Below are 18,616 nucleotides of genomic sequence, written 5' to 3'. Positions count from 1 at the left end.
AACCTTTTTACTCCACAACACCAGTCAAATGCTTCCTTTTGTGATCTGATGTGGCTTCTTGTCACAGAATGAGGTAGAAAATATGTTCTATACTGTAAAAAGCATATGGTAAAAAGGCTACATCGATTAGCAATGGATTATAAGAGATTTATACATTGCAATTTTCTTGGCCGATTCCGATTTCCGATTTTTTTGTTAGTGTGATCTGCCGATACCGATTTTTGCCGATTCCGATTTTCTTTATAAGAACTATAATTGACAGCATATACAAACAAAATCTATTTTTCTTCAACGCAAAGTTTTGTTTTAATAAAAAAACACAAGTAAAAAGTCAGTAATAAAATAAGAACAAATAAAAAAATTGCAAACAACAGCACAAATAAATGCAATAGAATAAAGAGAGATATGAAACTAAGGCCATGTCCACACGTACACGAATATTAATGTTTTTCCTTCTTCCATTTTTCAAAATATCTCCGTCCACATGAAAATGCAAATGCATGCTATGAAGCACTGTCAAGAGCATGCCAAACCAACAGGTGGCGATATAACAGCGCAGGCTCTGACGTCACAAGCCAAAATTTTTGGGCTTTTCACCCTGGCAGGAGTTTTCAAAAATGTTCGGTTTCAGTGACCTGGTGCTGCGTTTGCGTGTGGACGAATGGCCAAACCGCGTAGAAAAAGCGGCGGCATTTTGAAAATGTTGTATGTATTTGACCGTTTTAGCGCAGTTAGCCACTCATTTTGGTATTTGTGGCTCACAAGCCGTTTGAGACTGAGCGCGGCTTGTGCGCTCCACTAATATAGATCAGTGGTGGTGTGCGCGCTTTTGGTGTAAGCGCGAAACCTGCGGGAATGACTAAAATAATGCGCAATACAAGCACTATTTAACCGGAGCAAATGAGACGTGTGTGTGAGAGAAGGGGTCGTCGGAGAGAAGAGAATGAGAATGCGCGGCTGACGTTATTGCCCATAACGGTTGGTAACAAAACGGATAGGCTCGGAAAGAAGTGAGACTGACCGACCGGTCACGAGGAAAATCGGCCGATTCCGATCCCTGTCCGGTCGATCGGTGCATCTCGAATTATAAATATACTTAATTATGATGAAAATACCAGAGATGGCTTGAATAACACAGATAAACTATACATTGTCAAAGTCAAGTGTTTATTGTCTTTGTTTTATCATTCAAAACGTTTATATCGTCTGTTTACTCAGTTACAGCGATAGCAATGCCTGTCCATATTAGGGATTTCCAGAGTTCTATTCCTTCTGTGATGCATATGTGGAGTTTCTGCACGAGGGCGCCCTCTGGCGTCCAGTATGAATGAAACAGACATTAAATGTGTTTATAGCGCTCAATGATGGCCAATCCATCCTATTTTGGGTAATTTTTTTTTTTTTTTTTTTTAAGTATCGGTTCAGGCACTGGTACTGTTTTAAACGTATCGATTTGGCACCGGTATCGGAAAAATCCCAAACGATACGCAACCCTAGCCATATTGCTGCAGAGCCCAGGGAGCAGTAGGGGGTTCGGTGCCTTCCTCAAGGCGTGATATTGAGGGTGGAAGAGAGCGTTGGTCATTCACTCGAACTCGCAACCTTCTGGTTTTCAAGTCCGACTTTCTAACCATTAGGCCACCACTGCCCCCACGTCATCAAAATCCAGTTGGTTACACAAATTTGCTACATTGACCAACAGAAAGCTGCTTGATTTGAAAGTGGCTCCTGTGTGAGCTGTGCCTCATACATTGCTACAATACTGACAACAAACAATGAATCAATTTTTCCTTCTGAAACTTTGTTGAATTTTATAAGGTGTGGCCTTTAGGGGGAAAAACTGAGGGAAAAAAATGTGTCATAAGAATAATCATATTTCTCCCGCAGTGTAAGCTACAGAAACTTGAAGGTGAGCTCTTTTGACATGGGACAGTAAAATTGCACCTAGAAACCAGACAAAACATCTAAACAACCATCCAGGATACCTTGGCAAGATCCTAAACTCCCTGGAACAACTTAGCAATGGATTAGCAAACACTGCAAGAGTTAATTAACAGTGAGCTTTACACAGGCAGGAAAATGTACCTAGTGTAAAATCTATTTAAAAAAAAAGTAACATGCTCTCTACAACTCAAACCAGTTATTTCACTTCCTGTTCATCATTACAGATCTTCAAAGCAATAACTGATGCTACGGGATGTGTTTCTCTCCCAAAAATGCATATTGTATATTCCACCCGGGCCGAAATTACAGCTGCTGTCTGTGTTTCTCTCTTTCTGGCTAGAAGTTTTAAACGCACAACAAAAAGAAAAGTGACTTTAAAACACTTCACTATGGTCCCTTTTAACTTGAGCATTAAGTGAACACCCATATTTTCTGCTTCCATTTGTGACACTGGGGCTCAAGTTTAATGTTGAGAATCACAACTCTAAATGGGGCATCAAAGATTATGAACATTTGCCGCATGCTGTGGTCGAGGAAGAGAGAGCGTGAGACAGAAAGGCTGAAATGGTTTCAAGGCTGATTTAAAGAACACCCACACACGCTAGTTTTACACTTTTTTCACAGTGGGAAGTGGACTGAACATGCTGCCTGACGGCGTGCCAAATAGTAATAACTAAGGTCATCAGTGTGAGCTGAAGTCATATTGATCTGTCTGAATTGTACTTCAACCGAAAAATAAAGTGAAATGAGGTGTGATGATTTTTACTCTCTAACAGCTTTACTTTACAAATCCTGCCAAAAGGTGCTATTACACAGTAATGTAGGCCTATGCAATACAGGAACCACATCTACCTGATTTAGCTAACTAGCATGGAGCAAAACATGGGCAACTTCGCAATGTACCACAAAACACTGCACATCAATCTCCAAATATAGCTGCCATTTTTTTAACTAGTAGTAGTACGGTACCAAAAATTTACTTTTAACTACATGTTGTCATGAACAACACGTCACTAAAGACATTGACTTAAATTTCACGAACTTTAAAGTTTAAAGCATAGGTCTTCAACCTTGCTCCTGGGGACCCACTTTGCTGCAGAGTTCAGCTCAAACCCTAATCAAACACACCTGAACCAACTAATCAAGGTCTCCAGGATCACTTGAAAAGTCTCAGGTCAAGTGTGCTGATACAGGTTGGAAAGAAACTTTGCAGGACAGTGGGTCCCCAGGAGCAGGGTTGAAGACCTATGGTTTTAAAGTGTTCATGACATCCCTGATTCAAAATAATTTTTGTGAGTTGAGCAATTCATTAAAAGAACAGGTTCTTAAGACTCGTTTGCTCATGAATCGGACTACACTGGTTGTGCTGCGCTGTATGTTTGTTTTGTGAGGTCAGCTCAGTAAAAAAGCTGCATTTTCTTGCCATTATTCTGAGGCTCAATGTTCTTTTATCAAATCATACTCGATTTAGACTGCAAAATGAGTAAAACATTTATTTTGTGGTAGCACTATAGATTCAGCTCTCTGGTAAATTTAACAGGGTTCATGTGTGAAAGGATAAATGCTCAGCATACATAAAATATACAATTAACATTTTTGAAATCTCTATGCAATATTAAGACTTCTGAAAGAAACTGATACCTTATTCACTAATGCTGCACTAAATTGTTCAAAGAATTTTCAGTAAAAATAATGTCACAAAGGATTATTTATTTCTATTTTAAATAAATGCTGTATTCTTCAAACTTGGGCACTAGTTTCTTAATAAACTGACTTTCTGTAGCACTTCACATGGCTTTGATTGGCAGTTCTCGCAAATCTTACTATCAAATTGTTCCCATTACCTCAAACCTAGTTTCAGTCATCAATAACACCCGTCTAATCATTTACTGTCCATTCTAAGTTGGCCATTCTACCATTTTTTCTTATTTACCAACTTCAGATGAAGTTTTTTCTTTTTCTTTCTGCTTACAGGGCCCACAACCCAGTCTGCTCTTCACAGTCTCTGATGAATCTGCTGTTTGGCATATACTATTGAACAAAGCTGCCAGTTGAGGACCTGAGGGGTGTCTGTTTCTCAAACTCTGATGTGCTCTTGCTGGCATGCATCTGGGCCGCCCCCTTCTCTCTGTCCTGTTTAAATCCAGTATGCCGTCTTAATTCAAGACGGCACTGTACACTCACAGATGGAATAGCCTTCATCTCTCAAAAGAACAATAGACTGATGAGCTTCTAGAGGAAGCTGTTTCTTTGAAGCCAAAATTGGACTACAGAAATGTCAGTGTACTGGCATCACTTCAGCAACAGAAAAAAAGACATTGTGTTGCCAATTCCATACTTCATTAAGTAGCACAACTCTTTTCAACTGTGGTGGGATAACAAACAAGCTTTCTTTAGTACCAAATTGGAAGATTAAAATGACTACTTGAGGATGAGGGAACAGGGTTTTCTTATAAGCTGGAGTATTGAGGCTTTGAAATCAGAGGTTAAAGCTGAACAGTTCACCCAAAAATGAAATCAATTACTCACCTTCCTGTCATTCCAAACCAATATCAAACCCACATCATATATGGTAAACAGCAGCTCTACCGTACTTGCTTGATGCACAAAAACAAACCTCAATGGTTCTTGCGGAAGCTCCAAAGTGCTTGCGTGACATGCGAGAAAAAACCTCATTGGTTATTTATTATGTGTCAGGCAAGCACTTTTGAGATTCCGTTTACCATATTTGATGTACTCTATGCATGTCCACTGATCAATGTTTATATGTGAATAAAAGCCTAAATTAAATCTGTTCATCATATAATATGATTGTGTCTCTTTGTAAGACTTGGATTAAACCACTCGATTCATATGGACTTCTTTTACAATCTTTTTATGAACCTTATGAATTTGGTGTAATGGACTTTCAGTGGAAAGCATAAAAGTTGACCATGTTAAGGACGGGTTTTAGAGTAGCGCTGATCCGACAGTGGAAACGCAGCTTGATTTTGGCCTCACGGCATGAGGTGCGAGACTATTGGCGCCAGCACGGCTCATTGTTAGCCCTGACTCGCACTGGCCCAACAGTGGAAAAGCAGATATCAAGACCCACATCCCTGAGATCATATGGCATGACTTTTTTGCATATGCCAGTCACTCACCTTTAGGTAGGAACCGTAGTATTTGGTGACAAAGGGACTGTCGCACTGGCTTAACACTGTGATTTCCTGCTGAATGTCTTCAATCTCATCTTCAGCCTCTTCCAGATCGATGATCTTGATGGCCACAACTTTCTGCGTGCGATTGTCGATGCCCTTAAACACCTCTCCGAACGAACCCTTACCGATTCTCTCCAGCTTGGTGAATAACTCCTCAGGATCTGCTTTTAAATTCTGCAATGAAGAACAAAGACAATTCAGTATAGGTCTCCATTTAGCTTTATGCAGATTAAACAATTTACAAATTCATGTAGTACTGTTAAATCACATAAGGTAAGAATTCCATACAGAAAAGAGCCTTGTGCTCAACACTGCATAAAAGGTTCTATATTTTAAAGGCAGGAAGAGTTTTCTACCCTACAGCAATCCAAGTAACAAGAGGATGATCAATACTTAAAATGACCTCAATGTATCACTGAAATGGTTTTGGTTAAACATACTGCAATGATACTTCTGAACAGTCTTAAGACGGGCTTTTATAATCCAGAGTTTGGTTTGACTAGAAGTTCTTTGAAATGCTACTGAAGCAAGACCTGAGTATGTTTGAGAACTGAAGCACATCTGGTTGGGACCAAAAAGTTCCCAGAGGTCTCAGCCATGACCCTGAACATCGCAGACCCCTGAGGCCTTCTTAAAGGAAACACAGAGAGCGCTATGAACAGCGTCAACATTATTAGCATGAGGCAGTTTGTTGCAGAGTCCACGGTGGTTAAACTGAACAGCACTTGAATAAATAACAGCAGAGCTAACCAATGAAACCTGTAAACCTCAGACTGCTCTAACTTTAACACATGCTAACTTAAGCCTCCAAAACCAGTCCAAAACATCACCGCCACTTCATCAACATCATTCAAACAAAGCAAAACAAACCATGCTAGACTAGCCATCAGTGTGTCCAGAATGTAAGACAATCCTGAACTGCTGCCGTGTACATCCTCTGAGCACGCAAAAATTCACGACCTTAAAATCCTCCAAATCTCTTTTGCTAGCATAAACGCTAAACCTACCGAACGCAGAGTCATATTGATGCCGAACACAACAACAGAACAGCTTGTCCAGTGCAATATCAGAGGCGCTGTGGGAGGTACATGCAGGCAGGATTTCATGAAAGTGTAAAATCCAGTTAAATGGATGACAACAGAGCTGATCGTCCACAGCATTAGTGTGCCAAAGATACAAGATGAAAGACAGCAGCCTAAAGGACATTATTCTAACGCCTCATACCTCAGGGTACCGTGAATGAATGGAAATCTGTTTAGGAATATCTTGGCCATGCTTTGGTATAAGGCTGAAAGAGATGATCACCTCTAGCAAAGGTTTAAAGTGATTGAAGATGTGTTTTCCATTTCATTTTATACAAATAGCACTGGTTTCATTTATTCAAGTGCTTCTCAACTGGTTTCATTACAGGATCCAGATTTTGCATTTCGACACTACACAGTACCAAATACTGTTTAACATACATGCCCTTAAAATCAAACACTTAATAGTATTAAAATCAGAAGCATTTTCATTAACAAGCAAAATTATCAACAACTTAAGCTGGATAGGAAAACTGATAATTACGTTTCTAAATATCTCTTGAATTTCTATGGTTATTGTTAAACCCATATTCAGTATACAGTATTGTTCCAAAATTTGGGGTCAGTAAGATTTGTCTTTTTTTTTGGAAAGACATTTTTATTCAGCAAGGGCAAATAAAATTGATCAAAAGTGACAGTAAAGATATTCATAATGTAACAAAAGCTTCTGATATCAGCTAAATGCTGGGGTTTTGAACTTTATATTCAAAGAATTCTTCGAAAAATATATATCAGTTTCCACAAAAATATTAAGCACACACAACATAAGTGTTTCCAACATTAATAATAAAGTTATTTTAATTGTAATAATATTTAACATTACTTACTGTATTTTGATTAGATAAATTCAGCCTTGATGAGTATAATTTTTTTCATATTTTAACGGATGAAACAACCTAAATATGTTTGCATCGGTCTAATTTGACTAGATTCTACCAAGGGAATTTACAACAAAATGCCACAGATTTTGATTGGGCACTCAGCTTTGACTTAAACAATTACAACCTTTTCTTTCTTTTTTGCTATGCTGAGTAGTTGCATTTTTCCTACACGTTTCTCAGGTGTTTGAACCTCCCTGAACAAACTCAGCTGAGAACCACTGCTTTAAACACAAATCAACCAATTGCAGCACAACAAGCAATATACTCAAAAGATGACAAAAGCCTTTATGAAAGAGGGAAAAAGAGGCCAGTGAACAGTAGTCACTGTGATAAATGACACGTGCTGACAAGCATCTTGGAGACCGACTGCCAGTCTGCGCTCTGTCAACTTGATGCCATCCTATGAACACACACAAATCGATTTTCTCAGACACAGATGATTTTTGCACATCTTTCCTCATAGCGCACACACCCACAGAAAAGCCCTTTAATGCATCACTCAGAGATTCATTAGCTGTCATCTACCCGTCCCATCACAGAGATGATGAAGGCTTTGCTCCCTGATTCAGCCCTAATGCTGATTGCTTGCCTACACTCCCATCTGATCTCCGTAATCCTGATCCCGATGCACACTGACAGGTGTAACAGCCAACAAATTCTTTTAGAAGGCCACGTCATCCCTTGACTCCCATCTGTGGTTGTGTTTTAGGGAGCTGGAAACTCTGAGGCTGGCCATATGAGGTGTGTTACAGCCAGGTGAGAGCATGCGGGCCTCAGAAATGTTCCTAATGGATGCCCACCACAATTCCTCTGTGACCCATAAGGAAATACTAGAGAATAGGCGCTTATTCCATCAATATGCTCTCAGAACTAGTGACTTGTAGCCCTCCCTATGGAAGTCTGTGACCTCCTTCATAATTCCGGTTTTCCTCTTCTCACATGGACACTCTTTGGTTTTAAGGGCCTCCTTACAAGATGGAGGTTCTGCGCCAACAATGGCTTCCTGCATATTCAACCTAAAGGAACGATAAGCCATTTCAGCTACTTGGTATGGCAGATTGCTCTCCTGTCCTGAAGGCAAACTAGTCATATGGCCCAGCATGAATAGAGACCCAACCAAGTGACCTAGTTATGATGGCTACTCTCTGGAGACATCTCTCCATCCCTCATCATCGCCCTCTTTCCTTTTGTCTCTACCCTTCCACGTCACGTTTTCCTTTCTTTCTTGGATCTTTGTGTTCTGAAGAACAGAATGGTTCTTCACTGGTACTGTCCCACTTCATACATGATCATGGTTCATAAAGGATGTCCCAGAAAGGTTAAAGCTCTCTAGAGGGCAAGAACATGAAAATTTTAATAGAATGACCCTGAAAAGGGTTCTTCATTGGAACTGTCCTACTTCATACATGATCTTGGTTTCAAATAGGATGTCCCAGAAAGTTTACAGTGGTGCTAATGCTCTTTAGAGAACTAGAACATAAAAAAAAAATATTTAATGGACATGCTTTCTAAATTGTTGTCCTCCAAGCTTCGCAGATGAAGGACTCAAAGCCTCTTCTGTTAAGCATCACATATGCCGTGTTTCTCCGTAAATATTTGAAACACAGTAAACCAAACCTAATCAAGCCACCTCCAGTACACTACTACATGGGTTTACAAACAGGCATCCAGTGACCCCCAGGGCCCCTGGGAGCACAAGTGAGTATAAGCGGATTCATGAAAAAATTCAGAGAAAAAAAAAGTTAAAATAAATAATACAATACGTTAGAAAAGTAAACGACATAAATAACAAAATAAACACATTCAAATAAAATAAAAAAAGATTTTAATTAAAACATCTAAGAGCACAGCACTATAGTGAGCAGAAAAATGTAATGCAACAATATTTTCATAAATATTTTTCCAAATAATATTTCGCACATATTTGTAATTTAATCATTCCGAGTATAAATTGGATCCTTATGTATGAAAATACATAGCTGCCTTTAACATTTTTAGAATGGGGGGTCCCTCGCACAAGGATGATCATATTTGGTGATCCAGTGGAATCTAAAAGACTGAAAAGCCCGAACAACTGTAAGTTATCATCACCCCATCACCTCATCCTGCAAGTACAGAGCAATATAACGAGCTTATTGATACACTGCATAACACATGTTTGTGTTTACCATTATTTACAAAGAGGGAGTCAAACAGATTTCTGATATTCTGCAACTTATCAGAGAGTGAAAACTCTTATGCTAATAAAAGTGAGGGACATTACACAATACATATACACTTTATATGTTCCACGGTAGACTATAAAAGATGCTGTGCGTTTCTTTACCTGCATCCCAGGCAGACTGCCCTGCACTGGAGAATGAGCCATGGCGTCACTTTAACCACTAAAACTGGCCAGCAAGTCAACAAAAAACACTGTTTCCGGACAAAACACAGCTAATGCACCGCTAGATCCCGTTTGCCCGAGTTTTAACGCGGTCTCAGCTATTTTACAGCTGGATAATGGAGCGAAGAGCATCCACGGGAGGACAGAAAGTGCATTTGAAAGATGACTGGCGTGAAAACCTCTCCTCCACTTCCGCAGCTTTAATGAGAGCCGCTGCACTTCCTCGCGGAAATCACCGCAAACACCAATCAAAACAGCGTCGATCGGACCGATCGCAGAGTTTCAGTCGATGTAGCGTGCGATCGGATGTTGAAAGGCTCTTTTTGATGACTCCTGGAGTGGGGTTTGGAGGTTCACGCAGGCCAGATCGCTCGTCAAGAGTTGATGGTCCTCTTTGCGCAAACGGATTTCCAAAACATAGCGCAAAAACATGCGTGCGTTTGCGTAAAAATGCCCCGGTTTCGGCTCCTAAAACAGATGCACGGAACATGAACTATATCGCGGATTGATCGAGGGGGTGGGTGGTGAAAATCCCGACTTGTTTGCGCCGAAGAAATGATGTTGACATCCTCACTTCCCTTCCCAGCTGGCCGCCATCTTGTCCGTGCTGTCATCGGGACATCAGGGCGGATCCGAACGCGTCAGATCCCGCCCCGGCAGGAGAGGGGAGGAGTTTGTCATTTTAATCATATGGCAAAGAGTACATGCAATCAGCATTCAGCACTGTATTTAAATTCTTCTTCTTCTTCTTCTTCCTCTTCTTTTTTTTGCTTCACCATATTTTGTCAGGTGCGTCCACTCCTCTTATCTGCACTACTTTTAGTGCACATCTATTTGATTGTGACATTTAATTTACTTTCCTTGGTCACACTTTAGTTTAGGGACAAATTCTCACTATTAACTACTTGCTGCTATTAATAGTTAGTAAGGTAGTTGTTAAGTTAGGTATGGGTATAGGTTTAAGGCATCTAAAATATGGCCATGCAGAATACGTCAATGCTTTTTAAGTACTAAACATCCAATAAGCAAGTTACTAGTAAGAATTGGTCCCTAAACTAAAGCGTTACCCTTTAATTTTCCTTTAATATATGCTAATTTTTTAAATATATTTTTAATAGTTTGTATATTAAAATAAAATTCATATTATTTAACATTGCTCAAAAAAAGATCTCCACTGATTCTGCACAGATAGAATATTTTTCTGTAATTAAATTTTTTTTTTAAAATCACATTGCGAAATAGCGACACCTTTTGGCGACAGAGGAGCAAGCACTTTAAACTGCAACAATCTTGATTACCACTAGATGTCGACGGTGGTTTATTTTTTTAATTGATTCCCCATCTCTTCACATATTACTGTGATTATTTTGTACTCATACAGATATGAACTATAAACCCATTTAAGTCAATGACAGTTTTTTTTTTTTTTCAAAGAGTCACACATGAGCATTCCTCATTGTAAACACACCCATTTGATCTTTTACGTTTCGATTATTTGATTGATTCGGGATTAACACACAGAGAACGAACACTTTTCTTCCCCCCCTGCATTTCAGAATATTATTTGCTTTGCATAAAAGCTGAACTGTATGCCTACTCACTTTGTCCAAGTCCATAAGCTAGTCAGTTCAACTCTTTATCTTCAGAATCTCTATTTACTGGAATGCTCGGCTGAGCTTCACCTCCTGAGGCATCAGATACTGCTTCAGCCAGGCCTTATGCTGAGAATAAAAACCTCCTAATCCTCAAACACTCTCAAATTCCTCCAGAGGGGCTCTTCATCGCAAATCTGCTCAATTTTCTTCAAAGCTCACCCAGACCTGTGAAAACTGGGTGGATATTTAGTGAGGACCGTTCAAAACAGGCTTCAAGTGCACCACCCTCGAACCAATATACCTCCTGCACACACCGCTAAAGCAGCATGTGGATCTGTAAAATGCGGGTTTACAGGCCGATAATAAAATGTAAAGTTTTCCACAAAATGGGGTGTCGTGTCAATCACTTACAATGTTTACAGACCAATTCCCTGGCGCTGCTTATCTACTCTTGGGCCTGAGCAAAATGCTTCTATTGCCCTCTTTCTTTCCTCGATTTCCCTCTCTGCCACACACCCTTAAGATTCACCCACTCTCTGTGCGACAGTGACTGAGTCCATTTAAAGAAAATGGCTGCATTTAGCCCGATCATGTCTCTATTAGATTAGGGACATCTATAGGTCAATTTTAGACTCATTCACAGGCGTCACAGACAACAGAATGGGTATCAGAGGTTAATTATATTTTAGAAAGGCAGCATGAGGTGTACACTTCCCTACAACAATTGCTATGAAGACAGACTATGCAGATGTTGCTCTTTGAAATACAAAAGCAGACAAATATGTCTAAATAAATATAAATAGAAAATAATGTTTTATATGTATATACACTACCATTCAAAAAGTTTGGTTTGAGATCCTTTTGTATTTTTAAAGGGGTCATATAATGCGATTTCAAGTTTTCCTTCCTCTTTGGAGTGTTACAAGCTGATGTGCGTGTGTGTGTGTGACAGAGAGTGAGAGAGAGATCACAGTGGAGTCAGCTGTCTTAACCGTGGCTTGTGTACTGCAAACACATACCAGCTTCATCACTGTGTCTGTCACGCGACTCTGTTCCCCTTTCGGGCTCTGTCTTTACATTTATTTTGAAAGCTGAAGCTCGCGATTATGGTAAGGGGGGTTACATTTCCGACGAGTGCTTGCGGTGTTCGGCGAATCACAATGCACTGGGTCAGCTGGCCAATCAGAGCAGACTGCGCTTGTCGGAAGGAGGGACTTTGTAGAAAACGAAGCGTTTGAGAGAGGCGGGGCATAGAGGGCCTACAATAATGTACAGTATTTGAAAAATAATGTGTTTTTTGAACATTAAAGCATGTCAACATATTCTGTTACACCAAATACACAAAATAATGATCTTTAAAAAAGCATCATATGACCCCTTTAAAATTAGTCTCTCATGCTCACCAAGGCTGCATTTATTTGATCGCAAATATAGTAAAAACTGTAATATTGTCAAATATTATTACATTTTAAATAACTGTTTTCTATTTTAAAATATCATTTATTCCTGTGATGGCAAACCAAAGGCAAAAAAAAATTAAATAAATAAAAAAGGCACTTGAATTGCCTCTTTGGGTACAAATCTTAAAGATACAACAGGTATCACATTAAAATATATTTCAGGTTTTATTGTTTTTTTTTTGTTTTTTTTACATAATGGCTATGGATATTCCAATAAATGAATAAAACTGAGAGGCAGAAAACTTTTTTCTTATATGTATCCAATCTGTGGACCTCAGAGAGGCAGCTGGTGTTGAATCTTTTGCTTTGAGCTCATACTTTGATGTGTATCTCCCATCAGTTCTGTGACCCAGAAGTGAAACACAGAGTGACCTCAGTCACAGGAAGATCACACTCAATATTCTGTCACACTTCTAGCATACACCAGCCCTCCAGCAGTAGAATATACATTGTAAAATAAAACCTTCAGTCATATTTTTGGTGCAAAATATTATTTTGTATACTGAGATTTGTTGTGCTGTTACACAAACAAAATGCTCAAAATATGTTTCCTATTCAATTACAGCCTTATTTGTTTGTATAATCTCAAAACATGGTGTTTTTGCTTTAAAAGAGGCAGAAAAGCCAACTCTTTATATTCAGAGATTAACCTTCCCGTTCTCTGCATGCTTAATTGATCTATGGTGTTACATTGTGGGCCATCAGTCTTCAGTAGAGCCTAATTTATTATGTTTGTGTGTATGTGTGAGTGCATCCATGCATATGTACAGGAGTATGTGTGAGTGTGCAAGATAAGTCTCTTACTAAGACACACTGCACCATGAATCACTGTGCTGCTATGCCGAGGATCTGAGATGTCATTGTAATTAATGGTAATACAAGGCAGTGGAAACAGTAGCAGACCTCCGAGCTCTTTAATTAGCTGCAGTGATGAAGGAAGACACAGAGCAGAACAAGAGGCTTGCGATGGTGATGAATAGACCGATGCTAGGAAACACCAAAAGTGCCAAGGATCCAGAAAGATCCCACCGACAAGTCGTGTTGCCCTGTCATGTTCTAAACGGGAAAAAATGGACAAGAGACCCTGGAAAGGACCAGAATCTCTGACTCAAAGCAATGTGGCATTGTTCATCACATTATGGTTCTGCATCAAGGCGAAGGGAATTGGGAGAAAAATTATGGATGCTGTGGTGGTATTTTGCTCAACAGAAGATGCACAGCTAAAGGGCAGCGGTACCAGTGTCTTAGCATGCTCATGTTAAGAGGCATTCGTCATTGCCAGGGGTCCTACAACTTAATTAAGCTCCCAGAGCGGCCCCTCTATGGGAGATACAGTTTAATCTGCATCACCAACCACACTGCACTGGGCTTTCCACCATCCTGGACTACACTTCAGTACAGTCAGAAAATGCCTACTGGGCAATGTAGTTCTGCTTTACTACAGTTCACTATTTCGTCAATTATAGTACACAAATTGTGCTATAGGCATGTAAACATTTTCACCACAAATGGGATCTAATTATATCATATTTCATGTTGTACAATGGTTAGTTTTGGTCCTCGAATTTGATTGACCAAGCTTGCAAGACTTCTTTCAGTGCTGCCCAGAATCAGCTGATCTTATGCATATCCATTTCCACAAAGCATGTTGAAGCATTGGGAAGATATATGTTAATTAATTGGACACTTGATGGCTATTTTTACAAGTTGACCCATATATACTGAACACAATGTCCAAGCACAAGTCAACTCTGCCAATAGGGGGCACTACAACTGAAAAACCCCTATAACTCCACAACCATTTGAAAAATTGGTATGCACTTTCTTTGTTGGATGTCCTATAATATCCTCTAATACAACTCAGATACTTCAAAAAAACATGGCTGCCAGCAGCCAATCAAATTTCACATCTATAGCAATGACTGCTTTTCTCCATCCAGTTATCTGAGCTAAATAAATCAGCTCATAATCCAGTCGCAACCATTCCATACATTACTGGTTGCAACTGGGGATCAGAACATAAATCACTCCCAGTTTGGATTTTTTTTCCCCCTTAGTAAAATCACATGGCTTTTAATGAGATGCTTTTGACATGTTAGAACACAATTTCAAACTGCACACAAAGTGGTAGTATAATAATCAGATTTTCATTTTGCCAATAATTGTGCTATAATCAAAATTCGTATTTCTTATGAATCCCTGCGCTACAAATTTTTTATTAATATATATAAAATGTTGTCTGCCAATCTCATTTCTAATTACTTGTCTGATTGGCACAAAATTTAGTATGCAATAGTGAGCAAAAAAAAAAAAAAAAGATTCATTTAGGTGGCATTTACCTGACACCTTTTTCAACTAAAAACTGAAAAGTCTTTATGCATTTTGCCTGTTAATTTACACAACAACAGCGTTTGGGGGGGCCTGAAAACACAAACTTTTGAAAACAGTTATTGTCTCTGTGTAAACTACAAAAACGTGAATTTGTGAAAACGGTGACATCATGCGCATGCATATTATGTGTTGAGTCTATAGGTGTGTGCGCAGGCGTGTATTGTTCTTTACAAAGTGACATCGCCAACTACTGGCCTGGCATTCAGACGTTCTCAGTCAGTATGCGAAAACTTGCAAACGAACCCTTAATCGTTGTGGAAATATAGGCCATTAGTGACCACACTGTTGTCAGCTTTGCATGGTACCTGCCCTTCAAGGTGACCTCTGGTGGACAGTACGCTTCTGTGCCTGAAGAAAAAAGATTTTGTCTGTTGTTTCATACATTTCCACAGCATGTTGACTGTATATAGGATGCATTTCTGTGAGCTAATTAATAAAGCAGCTCATAACACATACCACTGAAGACTTTGTAGGCTAATTTCTTTATGAGCACACTGCACCCGAATTCAATTAGTTTGACCTACATGGTGTTCTGGTTCACCAGGTTTTCCAGTTTGATGTTCCGATGGAAATTTGCTGCAAAAGTTACATGACATGTCGTGCCGTATCCTCGTCAAGGCTTCCTCCGTGCAGCTTCACGAAACTTTTCAAGTCCATGCAATGCACAGGCCGCTCCATGACCATGTGTCATTCTGCCAGTCCAGCAGTTTAATGATCTGAGGAGCACTGGGACCCTCATTGGCCACCAAGTGTTAGTCCGATCTCTATGGGGAGGCTTTCGGAATGACCAGGCTATAAAGAAAATTTGACACTTATGTAGATGAAGGTGGTTTCCCGAAAAGTGCTTTATTCCACAGATCAAAAGAGTTTGAAGACTCTTTTGTAGTCTGCGATTAACTTGAATATAAGATATATGGCATTTTTGGCGACTTCACTGAAAAATTCACAGCCACCTGATCAACAAAAGAAAGACATATATGCTAAAAAAAAAATATGGTCAAACTAAGAATTTATAGGTAAATAAACATATGGGTGCAAAGCTAATAGACATGGACTAAAAGCAACAAATCTCTGATTTTGATTTCATAAGATTAATTAGCTTTTTGCCATGTTACATACTACAAATGGGTTCCTGTCTACAAATCACGCTGAACAGTGACTGATGGTTTATGTCATGTGGAAGCTGCATACTATCTTCATTAAATGATATATGATCATTTCTGAGCACAAATTAATAGGCTTTATGAGCACTGAGCTGCAAAATGATGACAATGATGCCAGTTTACCATTTAGATTGATCTGATGTGTCTTCATGTGTCATTAATGAACCCAATCAATCATGTTCAATGAATCCTTAACAAATCAAAAAAATGGATGACCTTTTGGTAAGAGCTCAATCACCATTTGCGGAGTGCTTTGTCATTTTTTTTTTTACACAGAAAACAGAACTGAGCGAATTTTGATTGCTGGGTGTCTCCATTCAAAGTTTGGAAAATCATGTCTGTAGTTCTGTGCTTTCCCTACCAGAGATGTTCATAAAGTGGTCATAATGCACCATTGCAAGTGTCGCTATGTTTTGTGTGTTTCTCTAAGCCGAATCAGGTCACATTGTTCGTAATCTAAGCATCGCTTTCTGAATACTGATGGGGAGGAATAATGACCTAACACAGCACAGGTAAACAGAGGGTCTGATTCCCAGTGGTCCGTGTCTTATTCAAGAGACAGTGTGAAACTGTGTTTGCTCTAGTTCTACGAGACTTTCCATTACAATGAAGCAGGATGAGGCACAGTTCAGCATAAATACAAGTATGACAGGTGTGTGTATGAAATTAATTTGCTGTAGTGCATATGAGCACATCTGCCAGGATTATTGATTTTGTTATCTCCATTTTTGTCAGTATACTTGCACACAGCATTGATGTGTTGTTCTTAGGTCTGGATCTTTACTCTTTCAATCTTTTCTATACATGCATCACTATTCTGTATAGTTGTTCATATTCCAGTAATAGTCTGAAATTTCTGGCTGTGATCAAACAAAATGAAAACGTTTATCAGTGCATCTTGATGGTGCACACATCAAACTGTGTTTTGATGGAGAATATATCTGTTTCTGAATACTAATTGTCTTTTTATAGAGAGATGGAATTATGCAAAGAGATTGTTACACTGCATGGGAAAACTGACAAATAATTAACCTTAAATCAAAAAGTCAATAAATCGTCCAGGGCAGAGAGAGATAAAGTAGCTGTAAAAGGAAGGGATGTGTCAAATATTGGGTCAAAGAATATGTGAAGGGTCAGATGTAGGTTATCAAGGCTGCCTTTAGTATTTCTCACCTTCAGCTATACCCTTGCACTTCACAAAGACTGTAATTAGAAAGGCTATAAAACATGGGCGTCACATTGTTTTAAAAATGTAGTTTGAAAAAATATGTGTAGCGGGTGCTGATTGTGATGTCATGAAACAGCAAACACCTATGGCTAATATTAATTTAAATATAAATTCAATTAAAACTGCCCCAATAATAACTCTTAATAACTCTTTACTCTAATAATAATTAAATATGTTATATATACAGGTCTGGAGATCCATAGTAGCTCATTTTCAAGTAACAAAAAAAGAGCACATTACATGACTTCCTACATTAAATAATCATAATGTAATGCAAATGTCTGTTGCTTAACAATATTGACTTAGCTAATGATAGTGTGCTTCTTAAATCTTTGTCAGTGTAGTATTTATTGCTTCACTCAGCCTAATAGCCTATTGCATTTTGATTGCTCTAGAAGAGATACCTTCATTGTTTTAAAGGACTCACATCATTAAAGATGCAATTAAGATAATTAGCAGAACCCTTTAGTGGAAGCTAATTGCATGGGTTAATGGCCAGGCAGGTGTGGATGTATAGTCTCTGTGGGGTATTCTGATGTTGATCTGGCCGGGAACAGAATCCCACTGTGCCTCTATTAAGGTTCATCTGTGTTGGACAAGGATTCCATTATGAAGGTCTATCGATATCCAAAACATTCATAGTAATCTACATACAGCATACCGTTCACCATCTTATCTTTGAATATTAATAATAGAGTTTTATTTAGATGCACTTATTTGTATGGTTTGCAGAGCTACAAGCTCTGCCCTCAGGGTTGAATTAGAGGAAAAAGCAAAAAAAGGTTACTTTCTAACAAACACTATGATTTCACACAGTGAATTTTGTTGTCTCATTGCTCAACTCCAGGTGGGACTCAAATGTTCCATGAGATTGAAAACATTTGATCCTAGCTTTAGGTTAGCTGATTGTTGAAAGCACAAAACACCAGGGCTATCGTGTCCCTTGAGAAAAAAGTGTGCTTAATTGTATTGAATGTGTAGTGTACTTTACAGCTTAAAATTATGTTTTTAAAATACTGTACTTTCAGATCATATAATAGCGAAATAAAAGGCCACTTAAGTGTTTACTTAAAAGAGAGTACACTTTTATGACTATACAGTATGTTTCTTAACACAATTAAGTACTTTTAACACACTTTTAAAAAGTGAACTTTGTAATCGTCAAATTAAAAGTTTACTTTAAAAGAAGCCTACATTTTAAATCATTGTTTTAATATTCTTTTGTCATGCTTTAAAGTACCCTTATGTTTTGCCTAACATGCTAAAAAGCACATGTAAAGTACTTG

The 18,616-nt window shown here is 38.8% G+C and overlaps 1 protein-coding gene across 1 annotated transcript in view; it reads right to left on the bottom strand.

The window, feature by feature from the left end:
* Positions 1-10,151, bottom strand: part of LOC107660003 (serine/threonine-protein kinase 24-like) — a 24,811-nt gene extending 14,660 nt beyond the window's left edge. Inside the window, exons 1-2 of the mRNA XM_016449134.1 lie at positions 9,434-10,151; positions 5,088-5,318 (exon numbers count right to left, since the gene is read on the bottom strand). Of these exons, the coding sequence (XP_016304620.1) occupies positions 5,088-5,318; positions 9,434-9,475 (273 nt within the window). The 5' untranslated portion in view covers positions 9,476-10,151. The remainder of the gene's footprint in view (positions 1-5,087; positions 5,319-9,433) is intronic.
* Between the last annotated feature and the right edge of the window lie 8,465 nt (positions 10,152-18,616).

The sequence above is a fragment of the Sinocyclocheilus anshuiensis genome, unplaced genomic scaffold (genome assembly GCF_001515605.1).
Source record: "Sinocyclocheilus anshuiensis isolate Anshui unplaced genomic scaffold, SAMN03320099.WGS_v1.1 scaffold55, whole genome shotgun sequence".
Taxonomy (NCBI): domain Eukaryota; kingdom Metazoa; phylum Chordata; class Actinopteri; order Cypriniformes; family Cyprinidae; genus Sinocyclocheilus; species Sinocyclocheilus anshuiensis.
Note: the sequence above shows the minus strand (reverse complement) of the source record. Positions and strands in the feature narration are given on the sequence as shown.